The sequence below is a fragment of the Pseudopodoces humilis genome, chromosome 4, assembly GCF_049639895.1.
Source record: "Pseudopodoces humilis isolate 2021_Gansu_Grassland_sample_001 chromosome 4, ASM4963989v1, whole genome shotgun sequence".
Lineage (NCBI taxonomy): Eukaryota > Metazoa > Chordata > Aves > Passeriformes > Paridae > Pseudopodoces > Pseudopodoces humilis.
In genome coordinates, this window is record NC_142203.1 from 70904421 (window position 1) to 70923065 (window position 18645).

At 38.3% G+C, this 18645-nt stretch overlaps 1 protein-coding gene across 9 annotated transcripts in view; it reads right to left on the minus strand.

The window, feature by feature from the left end:
* The window catches only part of CELF4 (CUGBP Elav-like family member 4), a 694539-nt gene that overhangs the window by 599142 nt on the left and 76752 nt on the right, over nucleotides 1-18645 (minus strand). For all 9 annotated transcript variants that reach the window (XM_088054586.1, XM_088054584.1, XM_088054582.1 and 6 more), the window contains exon 2: nucleotides 4327-4409. In XM_088054586.1, the coding sequence (XP_087910712.1) occupies nucleotides 4327-4409 (83 nt within the window). The remainder of the gene's footprint in view (nucleotides 1-4326; nucleotides 4410-18645) is intronic.

An 18645-nucleotide genomic window follows, 5' to 3' on the forward strand; every position in this document is an offset into this window, starting at 1 on the left:
AAATGTGTTTAATTTGAGTTTTATGGGCTCACCTGTCTTCTAATGTTAAAGATGCACATTTTTGCATATGATGAATAAAACAGAATGCATTTTCTCTTGATGGCAAGAAGAGACAAAGAATATCAGAACCGTTAGGGAGAAAACTAATTATGTTACACACTGAGAAATTTAGCATACCAGTAGTACCACTGTCTGTTTCAAGAGGAATAAATACAGTAAGAAAACCCAGCCTATTTCCCAGACTGAACAAGCCCTGCAGATTGCTGAGGTTAACAGTTTCATACATACTTAATTTCATAGTTATTCTTTGCAAGTCTTACAGGAAGGTTTTAACATTATGCAAAGAGACAGTGCCTCCAACCAAGTATACATGGACTGTTCTCTCCCGTTGCCTGAGACAGCCACAAAGAACTGGGGGAAGAAAAATGCTGCTGTGCTTATCATACGAGAGCTCAGTTTATTTGTGCTATAAATAAAAGTAGATCTTGATAGCGTAATTACATTTCTCAGCATTATCCTCTGCCATTCACTTGAGAAAGAAAAAAGAAAGAGGAGAAAAAGTTCACTTCACTATAATTTGTAATCAAAATGACTACACTTAAAACATAATTTTATTTCCCTGATTTCATTTCCTGTGGAGCTTTGTGGGGCAAATAGTTAATATTATACAAAATCTGCAGGCATATAATTCTCCCATACTTTGCACTGTCGTTGTCTAGATCACTTTCCCCCCCTTGCCTTGCTTTCCTCAGGACCATGGCCTGTGATTTTGATATTGCATTTTATCATTGTGGGATATATCAGCATCAGAAATCCCAGGGGTGAATCAACTTTTACTTTCTCTAATTCTCTCTCCTGCTCCCCAAATTACACTCCCTTGCCTTAATTCACTTTTTATAACACAAGTTTAAAAAAAAAGAAAAGAAAAAAAAGGTGGTTTCCCACTATGAAGGATTAGCACAGATTATGGTGAACAGTGTTAATTATAGGTGAGGAAAAAGAATAGTGCATCTCTCCAATCTGTTCTTGATTTCCCCCGTGTCTGTCTGTCTGGTAATAAGCCTCCTTTAATCTGGCAGTCCCCTTGGTGAAATCAGCACCATGGACAGCAATATTGATTGCTTCTGAGAAACCATCACAGCTGCTCAACCAAATTACCTTTGATATGTGACCTTTAATGTAATTACTGCAACATCAAAGCATTTCTATAAATTATTAAAGAACTAATATACTTCATCATCCAGCCACTCTATTATATGTAAAATAAACAATCACAAGTAAACACTACAATCTGAATTGTCCAACAATCACAAAGTGCTCTTTACACATACATATACACTGTGCTACATTAGCTTTCCACTGTGGGCAGAACAATTTCAAACTCCCCAAGAGAGCCTAATTTACTCATTCAGATGAAGAAGATCCAAGTGATAGTTTTATGGTTTGCATTCCATTCTAGTTGCTTGAAAATATCTATCATGATTCCTTCCCACCCAAAAACAAAGTGCCATAAAGACTTTATTAATCAACACATACCTGCTTGGAAGTCTTTTGATTATTCCACAAGATGAGTTTATGTCCTACATATAACATAGAAATATGTGAAACATATTTCTGTCATCTTACAAAGCACATCCAGAAAGTAATTACTGTAAAATATGTGCATGTAGCCACTTCACTAAAAACAAAGTGATGCATAGCTGAGAGGCAAGGCATCTGAATCTGGACAAAACCGCCTCATGTCTCACCATTTCCATACATTACCATTCATGTGCATATTATTAAGAATTACTCAGTTCTGTGTTTTATAATACAAAGAATATAAACAGCAATATTGCAAGAGCAAGGAATTATACAGTTTACCAGGGAATGGGGAAGAATGACTTAGTCTAGTACTATTTATTTTTTCCTATACCATGTCTGTTAATTGTTTTTGATGTCTCCTCAGTCGTGCTGTTTGTGTCACAGACAGTGGAGTGTCAAGAGAAGATGTTATATACGTCTCATTTGTGAACTTATGTGAATAAGGACTTAGACCTCTGACCTTAAAAGTGTCTCTTATTTTATGGTGATGAACTATAGTTGATATTTTTGGTGCATGTTATCAAGAACAGTCAGGTAAGTCATAAATAATTCTCTGCTACTCAGATAGGAACCATAAAACAGTATCCAGGCATGATACTTTATCAAGAGACAAGACTGGTTTCCTTAAATAAACTACAGTGACATCATTCAGAGGATGAGTTCAGAAACTTGGCAGAAAGCTGCATGAAGAGGGTTTGCTGGTGGAAAGTAAAACCTTTATCCTGAGACAAATAGAACTGGAAATGAAAGGGATGGGAAAATCAGTGTTCAGAACTCTATGAAACCTGGTTGCTCTTTTAGATAGAGGACTCACTGTTCACAGTTCAATGAGGTCCTGATGTGTCCCCTGAGAGTGTATAAGGAAGCAAAAAAAAGCCTTCTAGAGGCAGTATGGAGTATATGTAACAGAAATTGCACAAACCAAGGAAGAAATTGTTTCCCTGTAATCTAGAACCAGTCACTGGAGCCTTTGAAGGAAGTCTTGGTCTTAAAGCAAAAGTTGGATGAATTCTACCACTGTCCAAGAAAATAGTTTTGACTTTAAGACTTTTGTGATTTGAAGTCTCTAACACAGAGATTGAGATTCAGAACTCTGAACACATGAAGAATTTAGGAAAAAAAATAAAATCCTAAATCATCCCTTGCCCTCTCTCTTCAACACTTGAGTCCTCAATCTAAGTGACCCACCATATTCTTGAAGATATTATTGTCATACAATTTCAGGATGAGATTTTAAACTCGTAGAGAAGATAGAGTTCCATGTTCAAGAGAATGATTTTGCTCCTAATGAGAAGAGTGAACAGTCTCAGTGGAAAATCTGGAATTTCAGTTAGTTATTTTGAAATACACAACACCTGATTCATCACATCTCTAGTTTTGATTAAATACATATTTTATTTCAAGCATATTTCAGAAACTTTCTGTTCAAATGTTACCTGAAACATCCTTATTCAATATATTCCCTTTTTTTTTTTTTTAATCCAGTTTTATCATTCAGGAAAGAGAGAAACAAAAAGCAAACATTGGAAGGGGGAGGAGGAAGAAGAACTTAACACACCCCCCCCCCCAAGACTGAAGTTACTTTCAATCTGCTGCTAAGGAGTTTCTAGAAAAAAAAAATAATTCAGAGGGAGTTGTCAGCTGACAGAAATATTTTTAGGCAATGAAGTATGTATATATTTGCATAAGGTATGGCCTTTTAAGCAAAGATAGATGTAGATGAGCAAGTGCGTGGGCATCTCCATACTGGCAAGGTGGCTTAGAAATAGGTAAATAGACCCAGGATGATGGAAACAAGCAGAGCAGAATCAACACTTTCCTCAGAATACAGAGCAAAGGATGTGTCTTAGATCTGGTGGAAAGGTAGGTCACAGCTACACAGGAATTAATCATTCAACCCCAGCTAACAAAGACAGACTTTTTGGATAGATCTGGAACCCTCAGAAGCCCACTCTTAGTTATGTGATCACTGGCTCCTGGTCTTTATGAAACCAGCCCCATTCCAGCTACAGGAGCACTTGGCTGTTCCCAATCCACATTCTCTGGCTGAATCTAAATAGTCTCTCTCCCTCCCCCGGGTAACTGCTTAACTAGAAACCCATCCCAGCAGGGCAGGTCTTCCCCACATAATGCTGATTCTATTTTTAGTTCTGCTTGTGTTGTCTGAACCTTAGATCTTGCTCATGTGAATAATTTTCCTCATTATCTTGTGTGCGTCTTTCCTCTCTCTCTTTTCTCCTTGTCTCACCGCCTTTCCAATCTGCTACAGCTGCTTGAATACTAAAGTAACTGAGTCAAACCACTTTGTCATCAGGAATATGTTTTCATTCTGTGATAACTCAATAATGTGATCTGTTTCTTGATTTCTTGCTGCCAAACCTTGCTTCAGAGAAGAAAAGTAGTGAGAGGAAGCACCTGGTGAGGACTTCTAATATTTCATCATAGTGGTCAGAATCCTAAAGCAGCTCCTCAGCTGAGTAAGACTGGTTGAGTTCAGTCCATAAACAGCTGACTACTGATTTCCTGACTCCCAATAAGGGCAAAAAGCTTTTAGTTTTGTGCATGGAAACCATTTGGGTGGGTTGGTGGTACCTTGATCTTATTAGCACAATGTAAATAGTGAATCATCCAAACAAACGGAGACTTTATGCTTCCAAATCTGAAAAGAGAGCACCATATGCAACCCATTTTACATTAAAAAAAAAAAAAAAGAAAAAGAAAAAGTTGTCAGTCTGGACTCACCCCTGGAAGTGTCTTCTGTTCATGCAGTGCACTCTGGGCCTTTAGAGCAGACTCCCTTTCGCAGTATGTTAGGAAGGCACAGCCTGCAAAGAGAAAGAAAAACCTCAGCAACAGCAGTATTTCAGAGAAGATCCTTCTGAAATTGAGACATAGAACAAACCACTTTCATCCCACTTCCAGTAAATCAATCATAAAATCTCTCCTCAGTGTGTCAGTGGTAAGAGTCAAGAAATGAAACTATCATAGCTTCCTCTGAATCCCGGTGGAAAGTGAGCAACAGTGTACCTGTGAGTGCTTATTTTTCCTTTAATACATGCTTAAGTGTCAGCTACAGAAGGCTGCACAGGATTAAGGATCTCAAAGGTCCCACATGATGGCAAGATAGGGCATGAGATCCCACTCCTGCTCCAGCAGCAGCTCTGGGAACAAGCCCCTTGATACCATATGCTGAAAGGTCTCACACCTTTCTTTTATACCAAGTACTTTAAGGAAAGGGCAAACAAGGACTTGGGACTTCCTACTGCAGAGGAAAATTTTAATTGTTTAGCCTGACCTCCACCAAAACTCATTGCTCTTTTTGCATCTCTCCAGAAAGCCAGCTCCCTGCACTGGCTGCTGCAAGGACTCACTAGCTTCCAGTCATAAACACAATCATGCCAAAGCCCAAAAAATGACTCCAAGAGCATCCCTGACCCACAGGTCACTTGAACTTCAGAGATACACCAATGGGTTACATCTTTGGTTCTTCTAAAGATTAATTTATCAACTAAAAAGGCTAAAGACCTGTCAAAGTAGAACCCAGCTGTGCTTTCATTCCCCAACTCTACGCTTCCCTTTTGGTAAAACTGGTTGATGTTGCAAAATCTTACTCCAGTTGTGTGTCTGATGTGATCAAATTATTTCTTCTTACTGCAGTATACTGAAAACCTGCCAATTCCTGCAGCAAAAAAAAAAAAAAAAAGTGCTTGTTATGCAGAAGACATTTTCTCTGAAATTACTACAGAATGTCTCCAGCTCCTTGAAATGGAGGTATCATATCTTTCAAGGTTCAGGCAGCATGTTCCAAAAACTGAGAATGACTTTCAAGAACAGCACAAGTACAAAGAGACTACCAAAGAAACAAACAAGTCCCATAACATCATCTTAACCCACCCACCCTGTCCCCAAGAATATATAAAGTGCGAAGCAGGTGAGTAAACAGTAGACTGTAAACTTCTATTCAGCTTTGATTGCTACTGTGAGCATTTTTTCCATGCAATGTTCACTGTTTTTTACAAATTGTTTCCTTAGATAATATTACTGAAGAAATACACACTTTTACATGTTTTTAATAGATTAGCACAGACAAGAAAAGAGGATTTTTTTCCATAAATTTATATTTTTTTCCTCAAAGATTGTCCTGTGGAAGTCACCCTACTACTCTCACAATGAAGCTATGGTATGGCATGAAAAAGTGGAAAAAGAACAATTTTTTCACTATTTCTTATGCTGTATTACTTTCTGGAGGTCTTGTTACTTTTTCTTTATTCAAGACATATCTCAGTTATTGAGACATTTATTATGTCTCAATAACTGAGATTCAGACAGAAGGTGACAATCAAAAAAAGAGATAGAACATCATCAAAAGTTTGCATAGTTGGAATTATTTTGATTTGTTCCTCTCTAACTTTAACTGGGTATGTTTTCAATTAGTCTGTATCCACCAAAGAAGAGGAAGAAATTGTGACAGAGAGTTTACAGCTAGCAAGAATAATGGATTGAAAAGGATCCTTAAAAGTCACCCATAGCCTGATAATCAAATGGGAAACTATGCTTAAATTTAATTTCAGTGCTAAATCACAGGCTGAGAGCTCTCTGTTTACTAGACACAATAAGAAAGTCTCCCTTTAGCAGCAGACATGGAGCAGCTGATACAGTCTAATTAGGCACATCATAGCACACTGTTATAGAGATAAACTATGCAGTGTAAAGCTCTCATAATGATAGCTATATTTTTCTCCTCATTGTGATTGCCATGATGACAGTTCAGGGTAACAATGTCCTGCAGCTCCTACTGTACCATGACTGTAATTCAGGCCGAGTAAGCAGAAGACAACCCTTCTCTGAAGGTGGAAAATTCCCACACAAGATCCACACTCTCTCTGTGTGTGTGTGTGTGTGTGTGTATGTAAGTGTGTGTGTGCAGAGGCAAGTTCTCCCCAGGGGGAAACCTCTGTCAAGTTCTCTCCAAACCTGTCCTCAAAAGTGATAGAAGTACCAAACTCCCCAAAACAGAACTCAGACTGCATCCAGTTATCACTGATATAATAATCACAGTGTTATAGACTAAAAGAATTTGAAATCAAAAAGAAATCTACTCTCTCATACGGTCAGACAAAAAAACCCTCCTGTTTTCCAGAGACAAAATATATGCTCTGTGGAAGTTTTTCCTTTTCCCTTTTCATTCATATATATCATGTACACGAATTACAATCTGTCCCACAAGTGTTGGGTAAAAACTAATAACTTTATGAAAAATAATATCTTGCTTATTTTAAGTAAGGTTTGGTTACTTAGGGGACTAATAAATTCCATCCCAGCAGTGGCCAAATGAAATAATGTAGAGATTAATGTTCATAGCAGGCCTCAAACTTGAACTTGAAAAGGACAGTTGATGGGGAATTTTTGTCTTCCCTTTCCTTACCACAGGATTGCATATGCATATGCAGCATTAGCCATCAGCTAAAGTGGTATTTTTGAAAAATATGAGGCCTCTTATAAAACAATACATATCTTCTTTTCCATCGTGAAAGAATTTCTATACTTCATCTCCTTGTACATTAGGATGAAAGGCAATATTCCTTCTTGCACCATCCTGCCCGCCTCCCTGAAACATCAAAATCCATCTCTACTTTGTACTTTGTACTTTGTACTTTGTACTTTGTACTGTGATGTTTAATGGAATGACAACTGTAAAACCTCTTCCAGGTTCTTATTTTTCCTAGGCTACGTCTTTCAATGTGCCTCCATGTGACCCCCTCCAAAGGGCTCTTCCTTCCTGGAGAATGTTGCTTAGAAAACACAGCACTAGACACTCAAGGTAACACTATGGAACACAGCATCCTAAACAACTGAGTCTTGACATAATGTCATATGGAGCAGCTATGCTGGGTTTTCTTGCAGAGAAAATAAAATGAGAAAAAATGCGTTTTGTTATTTTATGATTTTTTTTTTCTTCTTTTCATTTTGATTTCCCAGATGGAACACAATTTCAGAACAATCAATTTTCCCTGCTGAACCTCATGATTGTGTACAGAACCACTTATTTCAGTGGGAAAAAAAAAAGGTTTTTCACAGTAGACTCCTAAGTAGCTCAACTTAACTGCTCACTTGCCCTCAGCTGTTTGGTCTGGGTGTGAACATGACTTCTGGGTGGAAGGCTTCATATTTCATTACAAAACGTTTGCACCATCCATCCCCTTTGAATTGCCCGTGTTCAGCAGTATAATGAACATTTGCTAACATATCTATTAAGTAAAGATATTGTGAAAGCAATGCATTATTTCTATCCTCCACTTCTATGGGTAGTAATGACTCAGTACAGTGCTTGTGAATTATATCCTAATCTGAAGAAAAATCCTAATTGACTAATTATTGATAATGAAGGGTTCTGTCCAAACTGTTCCTAATTTCAATTCCATTTTTCTCAAATACACCATGCCTTCCAGACATATGTCAATCAGCGAAAAAATGCTGTGTTTGGATTGTGTCTTTCCAGCTGTTCATTTACTACCAGTGGGCAGCTTTTTGGGCAAGCACATAAACATCTGGAAACTCCCACCTGCCAATTAACTCTGAACCTATTGAACTAAAATCTCTTGGAAGCATGAGGACATATCAAGTTGTCTCCTGGGAAACAGGATTTCTAAAGACATGTTTCAAAAACAAAAGCTTGAGATGGAAAAAAAAAAAAAAAAGCTCTATTTTAATTTTATCTCCAGAGATTCAATAGTGTAAATAATAATTGTATGAGATACAGATGGTTAATGATTGTGGTTATTGCAACTTCAACTTTATAGTACGTCTCCAGAAGATTTTGCACAAACCTAGGAGGCAAAACTATCAGGAGACAAACTGTGAACTGAACAGAATAGTTCTGAAAGCTGAGAGCCAGTCACAGAGCCTGAATTGAAGAAGGCAAAGGCAGGACCTGGGAGAATGGACAACAAACCACTTTAGAAGAAGATCAGGTTTGAGATCATCTAAGGAACCTCAAAATGCTTAAGTCCAAGGTACCTGATGAGATTAATCCAGAGGGAACTGGCAGGTGAAGTGGTTAAGCCAATGTCCATCATATCTGGAGATCAACAAAGTACCTACTGATTGGAAACAAGGAAAAAAATCCCTATTTTTAAAAGAGAAACTAGAAAGACCCAGGGAACTATAGGCCATGTATGGTAAGATCATGGAGCAGAGCCTCCTGGACAACATGCTACTTGGAAAATTAGAATGTGCTTAGAGACAGTCAACATGATTTCACAAATGGAAAACTGGTCCTGGCAAACTTGTGGACCTTCTACAACAGGACTGTAGCACTGGTGAAAAGGGAAAGCAGCTGACACTATCTGCCAAATAGATTTGTGCAAAGCATTTGATGCCGTCTCACAAAACATCCTTGTCTCTAAAATGGGGAAAAACTGATTTCAGGGATGGGCCAGTGGAACTGGCTGGATAGCCACACTCAAAAGGTTGTTGCCAATGGCTCGATGTCCAAGTGCAGAACAATAACAAGTGGTGCTCCTGTTCCTCAGGATTTGATGTTTGAGATGGTGCTGTTATACATCTTGGCTGATGTCTTAGTTTAGGGCAAATTAGGAAAGAAAACTCCAACATGGACACTGGGTTTCAGAGCACCTTCAACAGGTTTACCTTGAAACAGAAACTTGGTTTGTGGAGCAGTCAGCACTCTGGAGGGAAGGGATGCCATCCAGAGGGATCTTGACAGGCTTGAGAGTTGCTCCCATTCAAACCTTTTGAAGTTCAACAAGACAAAATGCAAAGTCTTTTATCCATTTTGGGATAAATGCCCAAACCCAAGCACAAATACAGACTGTGCATTGAGAGAAGCCCTGCCATGAAGGACTTGGAAATGTTGTTGGATGTCAGCAATGCATACTGACAGCCCGGAAAGACAGCAGTGTCCTCAGCTACAGCAAAAGAACTGTGTCCATTGGGTTGGGGCAGGTGATTTTCCCCTCTAGTCCACCCTTGTGAGAGCCCATTTGGAGTACTGCTTGCATTTCTGGAGTCACAAATTATAAAGGATGTGGAGGTGTTGGACCGAGTCCAGCAGAGTCCACAAAGATGATCAGAGGTCCTGGGGCACCTTTCTTGTAAAGACAGATAAAGAGAGTTGAGTTTGTTCAGCTTGGAGAAAAGCAAACTCTGGGGATATCTAACTTAAGGGAGCTAGAGAGGGACTTTTTACAAGGCCATGAAGTGAAAAAACAAGGGGAAAGATGGCTTGAAACTTGAAGAGGGTAGATTTGAATCAGACATTAGGAGGAAATATTTTACTGTGAAGATGATGAGGCACTGTAACAAGTTGCCCAAAGAAGTTGTGGATGCCTCATCCTTGGAAATGTTCCAGACCAGGTTGGATGACGCTTGCTGCTTTGGTCTAGCAGAAGGTGGACCTGAACATGGCAGGGAAATTGGAACAAAGTGGTGAAATTACATTGATGATTTGAACCCTAATCTTGGAAGAATTCTTGGCTCAGATGCTCACCTCAGCCACAATAATATAGAACAGTTAGGATAACCCTAGGCATTGAGGAGGCTGACTTGAATGATCTAAGCCATTTTTTAATTCACAAACTTTTGTGACTATAGTGTATACACTCAACCAGTTATCACAGCTCAGCTGACAGGTGATAACTTCTGAATCTACAGCCCTTCCAATACTTGTGAGTGTAACTAAAATCAGAATCGTTGCCCAAAAAAAGACAAAACTTACACAAGGCTGTCAGTTTTTTTCTTGTTTTTTCTTCTTTGAGTCAAATACCTCCTTGCTTTTAGTTACAAATATACTAGTTAACTGTAAGGATTTCCTTAACCTTTCTGTGTTGTGTTGTTAGAATTCTGCATAACACATGAACTAGTGAACATGACAGTCTTCTGTAAAAGAAGAACACAGATCAGCTCATAGTGTTTACCTTTCCCCTAACATCTTTAGTGTACCTCATACCCTGAAACTCCAAAGCAGACAAACCAAGAGCTTTATTCCAGCAGACCACTATGGACTTTCAGAAAGAAAACTGCAATCCAGGCACAACTCTCCAAGACCCTCATGCTGTATACTGAAAATGGAGGAGGCTAGTAATTCTGCATTCCTTGGGTCACGGGCTAGTGGTCATGTTCCAACTCAGGAAGAGCTGCAGTCTTCTAGAGGAGGTGGTTTGAGAGCAAAAAGTGAGAAAAAAAATAGAAACTCTCAACTGGTCTCAGGTCTGAACATCTCATTAATGATGCCTCAATTTCTCTGTGCCCTAAATACCTTTGAAAAAAGTAGACAAAGATATATGAATTATCTGTGGTGGACCAGAGACCTGTGACCCATTTTCCAGACCCTAGGTTTGTGTTTTAAGAGAGCTCCTTCTCTGAAAATAAAGAAGTTCATTGCTTCAAAATTGAGAGATCTGTTATATAGAGAAAGATCATGATACTTAAGAAAACTCTTGTTTTAAAATCAACATCTCAGGTTACGTTTCCCAGCTAGGATTTCAAAGTGAAAAAGAAATCTTTTTTCACTTTAACAATCCTAGCTCTACATGTCTGGTTTTGAAACAATTCTCATTTGCTCTGTCTACAGTGGACTGCCCAAGGTTTAATCACTTGAGGGTTTCAGAGATTGAGCTGAATTTTCTTGAGGGAGACACAATCAATAAAGACTTTTGGAACTGGAAATGTTTTATCCAATTTCTTCATCTGTTTCTCTCTCAGTGATTAACTACCTTCTGACAAAAGTTAACATCTTTGCTGGTAAAGAACATTCACTTGGCTAGAACTTTCTTTTTCTCCATCTCCCCTGCTGCACAACAACTGAACACTAACTGTTTAGAGGAAAAGATAGGAATAAAAATCTTCCCAGATATCAGCTTCCCTGTCAATTATATTGCAAGGCAGATTAACATCCGAAATGCCCTGCTGTGTTGAATGTTAATTTTCTTTTTCCTCTTATACTATTTTCCATTAACTATTATGATGCTGTAATATTACTGCTACGGATAACTTTGTAGGGTCCTCTGTGTTAAAAGCATACAAAAGACTCACTCATATACACCCATGAACCAATACTAAAAAGCAAATTAAGAGGCTGAATCTGAAAATACACAAGTTAACCATATTTACAGAATATCAGTGCATTTAAAATGCATTTGTGATAGTTCAAAATGAGGCATTGATATGCTCAGTCCAAATCAGAGTCAGTCCTCATCCTAAACATTGTTTAATTATATTTATCAGTGTCCAGGCAGACAACAGAGACCTGAACATCTGTTGGTATGTGTTTCAACAATACAGGCAATGCTTTTGTCCTGATTTTTGATAACAAGCAGATTTTTAGTGGAAAAATCAGTTTTTAAAAGTCAGAATTTCTCATAGAAATTTTGAATAAAGAAATTCACCAAGTTTCTCAGCCTCATGATGCCATTTCTGACAAGATCCTGCAGCAACAGTAATTTATTCCAGAACAGCCAGAAGTCTGGGCTCTAATCTGTTCCAGGCAAACAGGTCTTGAGTGCAGAGCTTTGACACAGGAGAGCACATTGTCTCTGGCAGACCCCATAGCTCCATGTTTATTTTTTAAGTAACACCACAGTCCACTGCAAAATTGGAAGGCTTTTGATCTGTCAAACTTTCTTCCCCAGGACAGGGGAACAGTTTCTGGCTCTGATTCACACATTGATGTCTTTTTCCTGGGTTCTTGAAAATTCCTTGCATGTTGATTTTTGAACAATCCTTTGCTGACTAATAAACTCAAAACAAGGTGCAGAAGAACCATTGATCTGACATACCATGTACCATGTCCTGTTCTCTCATAATTGCCAATGTTTCAGCTTTAAATTTCATCCTGACACTTCTGAGGTAATTTTGATCATCCCAGCCAAGTCAACAGAAGACTCACTGCTCCTGATCCTGCAATTCTGACTATCCAGAACATTTTCTATCCAGCACAGGTGTCTAATTTCCATACACACAAGAAATGGCCAGTGAGTAAACTCATTAAAGAACATTAAACATTAAAGAAATCAGAATGTAGATTACTGGTTAAGATAGTTGTCTACCACAGAGGGTGCTGGTGTGCCTAATAAGGCCTGGAAATATTTAATGCTTTCAGTTACAGTAGAAAACTTTTAAACAGACCAGCCTCACTTCAATTTCTCGTTTGTTACCTGATACCTGTGGACTCCAGGTTGTAAGGAGAGGTGTGTGTCTCCAGGCCCCATTAATCAAACAATCAGGGAATGTTTTGGATTTAAAAAAAAGAAAGACGGATATTAAAGTGAAAAATAATAGTCAAGTGGTTTTCTGGACCAAGCAACAATATTCCCAGTGTTTCAGAACTCTATCATTGATGAGAAAGTCATGAAGAAACTCTGGAGATCACTCATGTGAGAATGAGAATAAGTAGATTCCAACTTCTGCTCCAAAAGGATGCATCAAGTTTGAGTCAAAATCCTGAACATCTCTAATCTTAACTCACTTCAACCTACCTATTACTTCAAAGAAAATCCAACATGTTACCCATTTTACATTGCAGCCTCAGGAAGAAAAATAGCTTGAAATCTTCAAGATTAGTTGTTTTCAATGCGATGATAAGGATAAAGGTATAAAAGTTGGGAGGGGTTGTGTCTTGTGATTCTCTAGTGAAAATCATAAGAATATTATCCTGCTGTTTAAAAAGTAACACTTAAATTCAGAATGTCATGGGTTAAACCTCCTTAGAGTACATGTGTTAATTAGACTCTGTACCTGCTGTTCTGGGTCCTGCCTTTTGAGTTCTTTCTATTGTTAGCAGCATATGAATAACTCAGTGGATTTTCTAAAACATTTAGCTCTTTCAGAAACTTTTCCTCTTTTTCATTTTGTTTTGATTTTTGGATTCACTTATTTTGGAGAGACTTCTTCAAGAATGCTCAACTAGTCTCCAGAGGTTATGTTACTGTTAAACAACAATAAATTTGAATGCCTTGAATCTTAGCAAAATAAAGCTAAAGCAGAACCATCTCTAAACTAATTAGATTGCTCTTCCACTTACAGCTTTATCCAAGCCTTTCTTTTCTGTATGTATAGAGAGTGGGTTTGATTTGTTGTTATTTTTTCTTGTTTCCTTTTTTTTTTTTTTTCTTTCTTTTACTGCTCATTATCTTTCACAAGGGTGACATTTCTTGGAAAATAACATCAAGTCTATGTGCAAGAAATGTGTTTGTACTTTTGCATAAGAAAAGTTTGTATTTTCACCCTTAAAAAATGTCAGGGCCATGCAGAAAACGTCTTGTTGATAGCATCATCAAATGATTAGTTATTTATGCTTTTGTCTCAAAAACATGTAAGTAACTTGTTCTAAATACAGACTCATATGCTCTCTGAACAACCTCATATTCTTTATTCTCTCAGACAGGGCACAAGTGTCAATACAGATTTCTGACATTTCCAGCTCAAGGTTGAAAGAAAAGGCACTAAAACAACTGCAGTAAAGAGCTATTATTAGACAACTCCTAGTCCATTCAGAAGCAAACTATTGTAATTTTCTCTATATAGTTATTGCTCTTACCAAGTTTGCCACATTTTTCTGATTCAGGAAATTCAGATTCAAAATGGAACCTTAAAATACCTCTCAAAATCAACCTTATTTCTAGCAGTTACTGAGTTTTCCCCCACACCACATATGCAAGAACTGTAAACTGGACAACATCAGAACCTCTCTGCTAAAAGAAACAAGGTTTTGTTAAGTGTGAATTCAGGGAAGTGTATCCAAAGCCACCTTAGGGCTTTTGTCTTACAAAAGCAAATCCAAACCCACAAAGAATGTATTTCCTGATTCCAGCTGATATAGAAATGAAAATCTTTAGGCAGCAGCTGCTCCTACAAGATGATCACCCTGAGACTAAAAGTCTCCAGAAACTTGTAAGAGTCACAATACGAGCCAGAGAAAACTCTACAATACCAGCTGGCTTCATGAGATTTCTGGAGACAAATTTCAGCTGTCAGAACAATTAACATCCAAGCTCCCATAACCAGATGCTGTTTTCCATATGTTTTGACTTTGAATAGCTTCTTCTATCCTCTAAGAGATGTTGGGAGCAAATAAGTATTGTCTCTTATCACCTATTTCTTTCTCTTTATCCTTTCTCAATTTGGTTTGTTCTTTAAGTATAGGTAGCAGGATGGTATGAAGCAGGATCAAGTTCTTCTGCAAGATTCCAGGGATGAATTAAACTTAATCAACAAATTAAACTCTATCTACTTGGGGCTGAGAACCACAGGGTACAGTCTGTGTGTGTGCATGAGACAGAAAGGGGGATGAAATGAGGTGCTCTGGTAGCATGGCAGGAGGAGGATGCAAAGGGCTGCTCAAAGGCCCAATCAATAAGTTATAACAAAAAGGAAGAGAATTTTGTCCCAAGGGCAAGGGCCTTCACTGCCTCTCTGGCAAAAAGCTCTAAGCTGAGCTGTCTTTGAATGGTACAAGTTTTCTTTAAGAGCTTGGTTCATGCGTAAGTAACTTAGGAACCTAGACAAGGCAAGCAGAGACTGAATGAAGATTTAACCACCTGTCCAAAGCCACACAAAGACCTTGTAGTAAGGGTCAAACATGAACCCAGAATCTCCAAAGACCCTACTTAGAGCTATGAACACCTATCAGTCTGTTTTTGTTGAACATGGGCACATTCCTGTGCAGACTCACAAATACATTATGTCCCCAGTAGATCATCTCAAAATGGCAACCTGGGAAAACACTATTGTCCCTTTATCCAGTTGCATTTTCCCATCCACTACTGTGTGACAAAGCTCCTGGGTAACAAGTTTAAAACAGACTGTGTGAATTTAAGCCTAAGACTTCAGATTTTTACAAAAGGTATAAGGATGTAATCTTTGAAGTGAAAAAGAAACAGTGAATTTAATTAAAACAAGATCTGTGCAACTTACAAGCTTCAGTGCACTGGGTTTAAAAAGGGCTCTTGTCAGGCTGAAGTAAAGGAGGTACAATTTCCTGACATGTAGAGAACAGGAGGAAAAGTGTGTAGTAATCAACTACCAGAGACATATTTTGATCACATTTTTTGTGGATCAACTTAAAAATTAGCGAATGCTGAGTATATAGTAAATTGTTTCAATCAAATTTTTGAAACAACTTATAGCAGAATTTTTTTTGCTTTGAGAGCTGAACTCGTGTTAGATGATGAACAGTGTAGACTGAAAAACACTGAGGGCTGGCAGGAGGAACGTGCATGATAAATGTCAGTTGCAGGAGAACTATCTAGCAAAGCAGAAGTTCTGATATTAAATTTAAACAGCACAACAAAGAAGATTTCACACATCAAGAGGAGTGGAGAATAAGTTGCAACAGATCCTAGACGGTGCTGAGCCCTTTAATGGTGTGGTCAGTCACCTGATCCCTGCTGGGGAGGATTATCCATGCCTGGAACCTTGCTTGGCTCAGCTCTGGAAATACAGGTAAAGAATAGCCACAGAGGCAAGCTCTCAACAGGACAAATGAAGCTGAAAGGCAGTAATGTCAAAAGACATTTTCAGATGACAGTGGACAATATCACATACAATAGTATGTATGTCTCTTTCAGATCAGACACCTCCTTCCTTTGGTGTCAGTAGAAACCCACATCTAAAATGATCCTGACAGCTCTAATCACCAAAAAGTGTTCAGAAACACATGGAAGGAAAAAAATGGAAAAGATGAATTTCAGGGATGAGTAATAGAAATTCGTAATGGGCTGGGAGGACTGACTTACGAGAGAAGATTAACTAAATGTGTATGACTTGGGTAAATGATGACTCAGGGGATAGATGATAACGGGCTGCAAGTCTTGGAGGTATAAGCACAAAGACTGGAGAGAAGTTGTTCAGGGTGGTACCAGGGAACAATAACTGGAGGTAACAACAGGAAATTCAACATTAGAACACTTAGCCTGAGCTTTAGGAATGCTTCCTAACTGTTCAGAATATTGGTGTTTGTTCCTCCTGCACAGTTTAAAAGTGAATTTTTCATCTAAACCACCTGTTAGTCTGGAATATATTTAATTTAATTTTTATTGGCACTTATTTGCATGAGTATAGTGCATGACCACATAACCTGGAGCTTTCCAGATCATACAAGTTCAAAGGTAACAGTGAAATAACCTCTTTAGCATGATTGAGAGGTGTCTGTGTCTGGTGCGTGTTGGAGGCAGGGATGGAGAAAAGGCAGGGAGGCAAAAGGCAGAAGAGTTAAATCAACATGGAAGGGCAGAGGGTGCTTCTTAGTGCAAGCTTTTAACTCAGTAATTTTCCAACACCTTTCTTTGTCACTGTTCCATATGACTGTTCTCTAAGATTTTTGTCTCCTTAACCTGCTAAAAGGCATAAGGAGAGAGAAATTCTTGCAGCCCTGGAAGAGAATCACAGCCACAGATTATTATGCCATTTAGGACAATTGAAAGCTATAAGATTGAAGTTTATGACCCTACAGAAGGTAAAAATAAACATTACTAACTGTCTCTCCCAGCCATTAGAGCAAATCAGTCCTTCATGGAACTCTTATTACTTAAGTGACTTAAAACCATAAACAAAAGCTAATACTGACCCAAGAGCAAACACATTCAGAGGGCCTCCATTTTCCACCTTCTCCCTATTTCTAACTTTAATGATTTTATCCAGAAGTTTAACAGATTGTCTAACCCAAGAAAAGGCTCATTTTTTAAGAAAACAATTTCCATATCCTTTCTTGGTAAAAAGAAATCAGAATGTCAACTGACTGTGATAAAATTTGCATTAAAACACCATTCCATCCCTGGTCAACTGGGCAATTGCCAGTAATTTTTAAGGGGTTGGACAGAGCTGAGCAGCCAGGCAGTCACCAAATTTTTCTGAGTGGTATAATTTCTTTATTTTGTAAAGGTTAATTTCAGGGAAAAAAACTGAGAATCATTTACACACACACACACACACACACACACACACACACACACACACACACACACACACACACATTATTATAATTTTCCTAGATATTTTTTTTTTTTTAATAAAAGTTTAATATGACATCTTACTTGGTATTTTAGTATAGATTGAGAAGTTCTAGGCCAGAAATGAACAGAAAGGCATGTCTGTGCCAATACAGTGCCAGCAAATAGTTCCCAGTGGGGAAGTATTCAGACTGTAGAGCAGTCTCCTCAAAAGAGACTGTTGGAAGCCATTTTGACCAAGACATTAAAAGACAGATGAAAGAAACTTTCTAGGCTACCTCATGAATACAGTGACCTACCAAAATTTTCCCTGTTGCCAGTCAATGAATCAGTGGATAGTGGATGCCTGAAAGCAGACACACATCAAAGACGTGGTTACGTTTTACTATTTTTTTTGTGTCAGGGAAGCTAAAAATAGTGAGCCAGCTGCTGTGCGTCTCTGGGAGGCTAAAACTCACTGGAGAATCCCTGCTGATGTCAGAAAGGAAGAGAGTAGAGTTTAATGAGTTTAAAAATCCCAAAGAACAACTACTGTTGCCTTCAAAAGTAGTGGACTAGAACATTATATAAGGACAATGGTACTAGTTCAGACAAAGTCAACCTTATTCCATGTCCTCGCTCCAGTGGTGGCCAGAAGCAGAGACCCTGGAAAGATTATAAGCAGAGGAGGTGCATCATGCCTCCTCTGGGTATTCTTAGATTTCAGCCTTGTGGCTCATGGACTTCTGGTCCAAAAATGATCTCTGCATATTCAGTAATCACTTGATGAAACCAAATCTCTCATTTTCCACAGCCATTTGCTGTGTTTTAGTATTTCTATTTGTGGTTTTTCTGGGGGTTTTTTTTGTTTGTTTGTTTGTTTTTTGTTTGTTTGTTTGTTTTCCTGTAAAAAGATTTAAGGGTACTTGACTGTTTGTTGTGTGGGTTTTCTTATCATTTATAGTGAGTAAGTTTTTCAGGAAAAGTAGTGGACCCCTGGTGAGTAAGCTTCAGTCTTATAAACATTCATTATAAGAGTCTACTTCCAGAACCACCTATAATCCAATTTTATGGAGCAGTCCAAAAAGGGAATCAAGAGGTTATAGATTTTTGAGTG